At 33.8% G+C, this 9803-nt stretch overlaps 1 protein-coding gene across 1 annotated transcript; it reads right to left on the bottom strand.

Moving 5' to 3' along the window:
- Positions 1-953: 953 nt before the first annotated feature.
- LOC131593517 (serine/threonine-protein kinase D6PK-like) lies at positions 954-4245 on the bottom strand. The gene is made up of 3 exons (XM_058866024.1): positions 3991-4245; positions 2313-3820; positions 954-2104 (listed from the first exon to the last, which is right to left on the bottom strand). The coding sequence occupies exons 2-3, from the start codon at positions 3749-3751 to the stop codon at positions 1261-1263; spliced, it is 2283 nt and encodes a 760-aa protein (XP_058722007.1). The 5' UTR covers positions 3752-3820; positions 3991-4245; the 3' UTR covers positions 954-1260.
- Positions 4246-9803: the final 5558 nt, after the last annotated feature.

Here is a 9803-nt window from a genome sequence, read left to right as displayed (position 1 = left end):
CAAGAAGGCTTCTGACTCTTCCTACCATAAGACACCTTCAGAACCTGCTCTACCTATCTCTCAGTTAATCATAACTCATGTGCTTTTAGAATGCTTTGCAATTCTTCAATTCTCATGGTGCAGATCCTTAGAGTGTTCAATAGCTACAACAGTGTAATCAAACTGAGAAGTGAGTGATCTCAGCACCTTCTCAATAATCACTTGAGACCTTGAGAGGAGAACACTCTCAAGACCCAAGTCTCAACCACTAGGCCAACCCATGAAATCAAGAAATGTGATTCTGATACGATTCCAATGTTCAATTCACTGTGAATTGAATGAATCCGAAATCAAACCAATCACACACCTCACGTACACTCGTGTTTCCCTTCCTGTGGATCTGAACCAGAGCTCTAGATATCAATTATTGGTGCATAGCGGAATAAGATGAACAAGATGAAGATGGAAGAAGAGAGAAAGTTGTAACTAACTCAATTAAAAAACAGTTACAAGAATGATTCTACAATGTTCTCACGCTACAAACAATTACAAAGCAAATGCAGTATATATATACAAACCCATATTGGACTAAACTAATTAAAACTCAACTCAAGGCCCAAAACAAACTGATCAGCTAACACACTCTGAATGTGCACTTACATTCAATAATATAGACCACTTTTTGCTGATTTTTTTAAAATTTTAGATTGTAATTTTAAATTCTTTCTTATTATTTTCAATATGTCTTGTGCTGGAATATATTGTCTTTTTATAAAAAAAATAAAAAAAATTCACTAACAATAATTTCCGAAGTGTTTATAGTTATACAACCACACCTTTCATCAATGGAATTATCTTTTGTGTTTCTAGTTAAATCAAATCAACACATTTCTACCCTTTTACATAATTCAATAGTTACCCTTTTGTGTAAAATATAATAGTTACCCTTTTACCTCTTCACAAGACATTTTTTTAAAAAAAATAAATTATAATTGTGCTATTTGAGTTAAATCACTAGTCTAAAATGAAATAGTAATACTTTTTTGAAATAAGGTTCATTAGGGGTTTCATCACAATTGAACCCAAATTGCACTTGAAAACACAAACTCTAATTATGATTCCTTAATCCATTTGCAAAGTTATAAATTTTAATTATGTATTAACACAAACTAATTTATCTATATGTTACACTGTTTAAATTACATTTATGCTATAAGCTATATATTAAGAACTGGTTGTGAAACCAAGTCAGTTTCAACTTAATTCTCAAGAAAAGTTTTACTAAAACAGCTCAAACTCTTCACAATCATCTATATCCTCTAAATCATTTGCATTTTCCTTATGACCATCCATAGGCGAAGCACCGAAATCGTGAAAGTTCGGGAGCTCAGGTGGCGCGGCGCACCGTATTAGTGCCCAGTTGAGGCCGTCGAAGAAAGGATGCTGTTTTATCTCCGCAGCACCTTTTACAGAACCTAATCGATTTTCCGGATCCTTCATCAACAATCCTCTGATCAAGTCTCTTGCATGAAAACTGACTATAGGAGTACCTGGAAACGTAAGGTTCTGCGACACGATATTGGATAATGTATCGTCGTTTGTTGGACCTTTGAAGGGAGTTTTTCCGTATAAAAGCTCGAACAAAAGTATACCGAAAGTCCACCAATCTACAGCGTTTCCATGGCCCTCGCTTTTGATGATCTCCGGAGCAAGATACTCATACGTTCCAACGAAGGAGTTGGACCGTGCAGTAGTTGGCTCGACCACAAGTTGCGGCAGTGGACCGACTTGAGCATGTATGTCAGCCTTCATCTTTCGAGATTTCGCTCCCGGAGACAAAAGATTAGGAGTAAAGCAGGAAACTTGCCAATCTGGCTGAAGACAGAAAGGGTGTATGCAGCTGGTTCCTGAACAAGAACCGGAGAACTTCTTTGCCGCATCTGCGTCGGGTGAAGATGATTTTACTATCATTGCATTGACAGAACATCTGAGTGACAAGTCGAAATCTGTCAGCATTATATGTCCATCTTCGCGTACTAGGATGTTTTCCGGCTTTAGATCTCGATAAACAACTCCCATCATGTGCAAATACTCGAGCGCAAGAAGAACTTCAGCAACATAAAACCTGCAAATGCAATGACATTACTATGTAGCATCGAAACTTCAGATCAAAGGTGTGTCAGATCAAAGATCAAAGATGTGTCTGGTGCTGTCTGACACGTGCAAGTGTCTGACACGTGCAAGTGTCTGAAACTACATAACATCGACACATGTGATTATATTTAGTCTTTAAGTGATGACCTATAAACACTAGAAAAGTCGATAAACCTTACCTTGTTGCATGCTCCGAAAAGCTCTTGTACGTTTGCTTCTGTCGCAGCACGTGCAGATCACCGCCCGGACAATAGTCCATGACCAAGCAAGAGAGCTTATATGTACTAATATGAGAATAAAGTGTCGGAAGAAACGGATGATCCAACATTTGAAGGATCTCTCTTTCGGTTTGAACCCTAAATGTTTTCTTCCTGCTTGCCAAAAATTCATTGTCCATAACTTTCAGTGCAAAAAGGCAACTAGTACCGATTAGTTCCGCAAGATAAACGGTTCCGATGTCTCCACTACCAAGCTTCCTTATCAGCCTGAAATTCTTTAAATTCAAATTACCACCATGCTGCTGTTGAACCGCACGAATAGCTTCCCATCTCGAGTGTTTTGACATGTGCGGTCGTTGGCCGCTGCGACGCGAACTGCTTAGATTACTCTCCTCACTGATGCTTGTACTACTAGTGCTATGCTCCCCAATGCTACTTTTTGAGCTATGAGAGAACTCGCCCTTTTCCTTCGATCTTGATTTCTCGTCAACTTTTGTAAGAAGGAACTTAGTTTTCTTATTGCAATTCAAACCGAAGCCGCGTTTGCTATCTGAAAAATCTCTATTAACATTGACCGAGTTAACTTCAATGCTATGATTTGAACTGCAGGGAGATAGTTTTTCATCGTTTTCTTTCACTTCCCGGTTAAGATCGGAATTTCCATTCTTCTTGTCGAATCTACTCGTAGAGCAGCTCGATGCAGAACATAGATCTTTCTTTACCTTTTTCTTCAAGAAGTTCATGTTATTGAATTTCGACTTTGCCAAACATGTACTAATACTCGAGGGTTTGTCCACAGAACTTTCATTGCTAGAGCCGAGACGAAATTTACACTCGGTAGCTTGATTCGGTATGACCTCTAGCACTTCCTCGGTTTGTATCTTCGGCTTGTTGTCAGCTTCAACTTCAAGCGGAAGTGGAACAATCTGATCTCGGGACACAAACCTAGTTGTCATTTCTTTCGAGCTTGATACCTCCGGCACGAGGGAGATTTCGACCAACTTTTTCCCGGTGCCAACCTCAGATACTCTCGACGAGCCACATTGCTTCGATAGTCTCTTCAAAGCAGCCATTTCCGATGCTTGCGAGATACACAATCCTCTAAGCGCCTGCTTCAAACTAACACGCTCCGCAATGCCAATTCCCGACGCCGGAGACGAACAAACTTTAATCGGTCGTTTAAGAGCGCTCTTTTGCGACCGTGACATACTATGACCTCTCGACGAACAACCTTTATTAATCTCAATCGCCTGGAAAAGACGATCGATATCATCCTCAATCGAGTACCGTTTTCCTAATCTATAGGAACAACTACTCTCGGGTTTTTCGTCGATTTCGAACTCGGGTAATATCTCTTCCCTTGATTCCACTATCTCACATGTATAACTAGATGTATTCATATCCAACAACTTAGCTTTATCTCAAAACTCCAAAGAACATTACAAAATGAAGCAATGAAGCATTCAAACCTGAAATTTCAATCCAAATGAAGATCCTAGAGTTATTAAGATAACTTAATTCAGCAAAAAATAAAAAACATAATCAAGAACTTTATAATTATCTTACAAATATATCAGAAAATAGAAAAATTAATGCAGAGAAAAACAAATAGGGTTGAAGATAAAGAAACATTCATTACCTGAAACAAAATCCAAAGGCACTGTGAGAGAGAGTAAGAAACTCAAAATATGGATATGGAAATGGAAAATTCAAAAGGGTATTCTTAGGGTTTGAAGTTAGAGAGAGAGAGAGAGAGAGGAGAGAGAAAATCACGAGAAGGAGAGAGGAAGAGGTAAAAAACAGTTGCTATAAGGTTAGATTACAGTACACCTAACCTAGTAGTATTGTCTTTATTTTTCTTTATTGTTAAGTGAAGTGAAGTGTTGCAACAAAAACATTAAGGTAACACATGACACATGATGTTGTGTTGAAGAGATACACATAAAACGACAGATAAAGACAGAAAGAGAAGCAGCTATGTGTATGTCAACATGTATATTAGTGTACCCACTTTTTTTTTTTCCTTTTCTTTTTTTCTTATAGATTTGATTAGTTTTGTTAAGACAATTCATTTTTTTTGTTAGTTATACAAGATATCTCATGATATTGAATTTAAATCTAAGATATCTTAGTTATTTGGTGATGTGTTTAATAATGTGGTCCTTGTGTTTGGTAGTACTTCATTGTGAAATTGAAATATTCAATTAAATTAATATATTGTTTAAATCTAATAATAATATTAATTTTTTTTAAGGGTATGTATAGTTCAAACGAGGAGTAGGGATTTTAATGGAGAAGATGAAAGAGATTTTTTGTAATTATACATATGTTTGGTTTAAACGAGGAGAGAGAGAAAGGGAGGGGGAGAATTTTGTTTAAAAATATGTTTAGTTCACGAGGGGGGCGAGTGATTTTAATAATAATTTATAATTTTATCTTTGTAATTTTATATGAATGATATGATATTCAAAGCTGAAAATTTCATAAATATTTGTTTGAAAATAATATGTATAAATGAGTGATTAAAAAATCATAACTTAATATTAAAAAAAAAAACTGAGTACACTTGATTCGTATTATAATTCTCGACACAAAATAAATTATGCGTTGTTAACAACTTTTGAATATATAAATAAATTATAATAAAAAATAAAAAATTATATTAATTATAATTTTTATTAAATAAAAAATAAAAAATAATTTAAAGGTGAAAAATAATTATAATAAGTTGATGGAAGCAATAGTGAAAAATTACATAAAGAAAAGCATAATTATGAAAGAAAATAATAATTTTAAAATAATAAAACAAAATTGAGGATATTTTAGTAAATAAATTAATTTAATTAATATTAAAACTCAGGTTCCCTCTCCTCCCCTCCGAATCCCCCTGATTTGGGAGAACGCAAAAAATATCATTTAGAGGGATTTTGCTCCCCTCCCCTCCTTCCCCCTTCTAAAACTTGAACCAAACACATTTTATTATAAATATTCCACCCCCCTCCTCCTCTCCCCTCGCTCTACCTTGAACCAAACACACCCTAATAGTAAAGATGTGTGAGATAAATAATAATGAAATGGCTTCTAGTGTGTTTGGATTGGCGGTGAACAAAATTGATTCTAGCATAATTGAGTTTGGTAAAATTGATTTTAACATAATTGAGTTTGGCATAATTGATTTAAGTAAAAGTGAGTTGAACAATAAATTTTAGAGTAAAAATCACCCAGAATCAATTCTGGAGGTAAAAGCTACAAATTCTAGCTTCAAGTAGAATCAGTTATGGAGGCAGAATCAATTCTACTTTTGATAAAAACAAACACCTCAAAATCACCCAGAATCAACTCTACACCTCTAGAATTGATTTTGGGTCTTCCAAAAGCCAATTCAAACATGCTATTCATCTATAAAATAACTTACCATCCGTGTAAGCAAATCTACAATAGACAGAAGTAAGATAAAACTGAGAGCATAAAGAATTTGTTTTCATAGTTCGATCAAAAGAATTATTATAAAATAGTACAAAAGAGCTACAAGAAAATAATCACCTGAATTCTAAGTATTTAGAAATGTTGGTCAATCTCTAAGATATTTTCAAAGGTTTTTCAAATTCCAAGATTAAAATCATAGGGATTTCTACCATTTGTCTCTCTAACTAGGATTACCACTTTCTCCATATTTCTTCAAATATTAGTCATAAAATGATTGAGATACATATTTTTAATTATCAAAAACCAATAGATCCATAACGAGTCCAAAACATGACTCATTAAGGAACAAATCCACTAACCAAAATGACTAAGCATGATACCTGTAAACCAGCCAAATCCGACTTGTTTCCCGAAGGCCGCTGACTAGACGTGTTGCCGCCGTGCTTGTCGTATATACAGTTCCTGCACTTATGTGCATCACCCCCAACTCCGCTAACTCTATTCAACTGACTCCCCTCGACACACCTCTAGCAAAGTCCATCACTTTGTCGAGCCAGTGTAAAGTTGCATTGCCTCTGCCTCTTGAGATTATGTTTTGATTGCTAATCTTTTAAATTTTGGTTTTGTTTATATCGTTATTGAATCTCATCTCGATTGTGCACCTTATGATTGAATTTTAAATTTGTTTTTATACATGCATAAATCAAACTATTTAGTTATGGTATAAGTAATATGCTTCAAGTCAATTTGTTGAGTTTTTGATCAAGAACTATATTTGAGAATGGTTTAATTATTGACAATGTTAGAATCTCAAAAACACTTCATATTTTGCAAACATTGAGATTCTATAAGTGTGATTCGAATCACACACTTCCATGACTTGAATCAAAGTCACAAGGAGTCTAGAAAATATTTTCATATAGCTATGATTCAAATCAAAGTATCCATGATTTGAATCACAACTGCATGATTTGAATCACAAGTTATTTGATGTGAATCAAACTCATACTATTTTCCTTGGATTTGGTTCTGTGAGCTTGATTTGAATCACATGTTTTCATGGCTCGAATCACTCAATGGGTTTCTCATATGTTCTTGACTCTTAATTCAAATCACTTGGTCATTTGACTCAAATCATACCCATTTCTTATGACTCGAATCAAATAGTATTTTTCACTCATTTTTATGCTAGATCTCCAGCACATATAAAAACTTTGTCACTTAAAACCTTTCACAATGTTGAAAAACATACAGTTCCAATATTAATTTGAAATTTCATAACACACATGTTCTTGAATTTTCAAAAGAGTTTTGAATTTGTTTCGAGTGTTTTGCAAATGAATTCTTTCATTTTCTACCTCATTATTTTTTTCATTTTCATGTGGATTTAAATCTCTTCTTTTGATGTGTGTGATTTGTAAGGAGATTATGTTATTGTGATTAATGTTTCTTTGAATATTTCTCAAGTTTTTAGAGGTTTCCAAAATGCCTGTGGTTGTGGTTGGTTTTTTCAAGTCTAGTGGAAAAGAAGGAGGTTAATCTCTCAAGAATTACTTTGGTATTATTGTGAGGAAATCTACGAACAAAGTGGGAGTTTTTCTCAATCTTCAGATAGACCAAGGATCAAGATACTGGTAAGACTAAGGAAAGATCACTATATAACAAAGATTTTGGAGCAACATTCTTGGTGATGGAAATTCAAGAAAATTTCGAGTAAAGATTTCGAAAGGATTCATTTTGGATAATTTGTACAAGCCAACACGGATTCACATAGGAGATTTTATATTTTCAACATTAATCGGGTATATATTGTACTAAAGATTTTGTAGTTTGTCACAAAATGTAATAGATTGCCAAAACAATTGGGAAACAATTGGATAATGGAGTAGACTTAGCGAGGACGATAACTCAACCACTATCTATCAAGCGTACTCTTTTCTCTCTATTTTAATTTCTTAGAATTACATGTTTATGTTGTTTTTATTGCTTTCGTAGAATCGTATGTTGTTAGGTTTATGGCCTTAGTAACGATTTATCGTTTAAATGTAGGTTTTATTAGATTGGTACTGCGAGTTCTCTTATTGTTGATTAAAACTAGAAACAGTTGTCTTTGATTTTTAAATTATATTGAGTAAAAATATACCGAAGGTCCCTTAAGTTATTTTATTGTAACAAGGTTATTCTGTAAGTTTTTTTCCTACATCTTGTTCCTTTAGAGTGATTCTATCTCCTTTTTATCACATTTAGAACATTTAAAAATCTTGATTGTTATATTTCTGGTTGCACTTCATCATTTTCAAACCACTCAAAATAATTGCATTAACAATTAGCACATTTTCTCTGTTAAGAAAGGGTAGCAGTGTACATGTTAGTTAACTTAAAGGATCAACGTGTAAGAAGAAAAAAAAAATTAAAGGAGCACCTTATTCCAATAAAGTAGTAACTTAAAGGACCCATGATATATTTTTGCCATTATATTGATTTTGTATATTTAAACTTCTCATGTAAATTGATCATTATTCAATACACAACTTATAATTTGATTAGTTGTTAGATCCAATTTTTTGTATTTGTATACCTATTAAGGTATTTGTGTTTATAACGTTTGATAAACATAATCAATTTTATATGCACATTGCTTCCATCATGCAAAACTATTTTTAAACTCTGATAATCTTCTCAAAGTAAATGAATTTTCAAATCAGTTAAATTATTTATGGGAGGTCTATTCATCCCCTAGACCATTGCATTATCGTATTCTCACCAAACACACCGCTCTGGCGTCTTTCGTCAACTTCTTGATTTATTTTTGGACGTTTTGCTTTTTAACAATCTTGAAACATATTTTCCTAATCTTAATCACTTGAGTTCATAAGGCATACTTCTACAATTCTCCACCTTGAATTTAAACTGATTATGATGCCAATTTATCCCTCAACCACTATATGATTTAAAACTTCATTCAATAATCTTGATCAAATTCAAGGCACACTTGAACCTTGATCTTTCCACTTGCATCAAACTACCTTTTTCTTTCTTAGGTAGTCTAGCAAGCCCAAAGGTATGATTATTTTGCTTTGTAATTCCTCCTTAAAGGTCACTGTAAATGTTCTCCCACTACTACTAGTATCCACAGTACGGACCTTCACCTCAAACTAATTCTTATATGATATAATTTCTAATATCTTCATCTCCAAATCTTTACTAGACCATTGCATTATCATATTCTCACCAAACACACCGCTCTGGTGTCTTTCGTCAACTTCTTGATTTATTTTTGGACGTTTTGCTTTTTAACAATCTTGAAACATATTTTCCTAATCTTAATCACTTGAGTTCATAAGGCATACTTCTACAATTCTCCACCTTGAATTTAAGCTGAGTATGATGCCAATTTATCCCTCAACCACTATATGATTTAAAACTTCATTTAATAATCTTGATCAAATTCAAGGCACACTTGAACCTTGATCTTTCCACTTGCATCAAACTACCTTTTTCTTCCTTAGGTAGTCTAGCAAGCCCAAAGGTATGATTATTTTGCTTTGTAATTCCTCCTTGAAGGTCACTGTAAATGTTCTCCCACTACTACTAGTATCCACAGTACGAACCTTCGCCTCAAACTAATTCTTATGTGATATAATTTCTAATATCTTCATCTCCAAATCTTTACTATTCTCCCATTTATGATACTCACTGAATGTAATACACAAGCTTATGATAAACATTGATTCTCCAAGTTTCATTTTCTACAACCCATAACTCTTTTCACCTCTTGGATAATCATTAAAGACATAACTCATAACCTTATTTTCAAGTTGGAATGTCTTAATTTACACAAATAGTAAAGTTTTAATGACCTTTAAAATAGAGTAATCTATAGGTTTTCTACTCGAATCCTTTATAGATTTCTGGAAGTCTATTCTTGTGAATGGAAATCAATCGATTAAGAAAGCTGCTTTTGCATCACCCTTACTCCACAAACTTCGTGGAAACTCAACTCATATCACCTTTATAGAAGCATTC

Source organism: Vicia villosa, linkage group LG3 (assembly GCF_029867415.1).
Source record: "Vicia villosa cultivar HV-30 ecotype Madison, WI linkage group LG3, Vvil1.0, whole genome shotgun sequence".
In the NCBI taxonomy this organism is placed as follows: Eukaryota; Viridiplantae; Streptophyta; class Magnoliopsida; order Fabales; family Fabaceae; genus Vicia; species Vicia villosa.
The sequence above is the reverse complement of the archived record's forward strand: the minus strand, read 5'-3'. Positions and strand labels throughout refer to the sequence as shown.

Coding starts and splice junctions, on each gene's coding strand:
- LOC131593517 (XM_058866024.1), bottom strand. CDS start 3,751: ATGAATACATCTAGTTATACATGTGAGATAGTGGAATCAAGGGAAGAG. Junction 2,105..2,312: donor TTTTCGGAGCATGCAACAAG/GTAAGGTTTATC, acceptor TTGCATTTGCAG/GTTTTATGTTGCTGAAGTTC.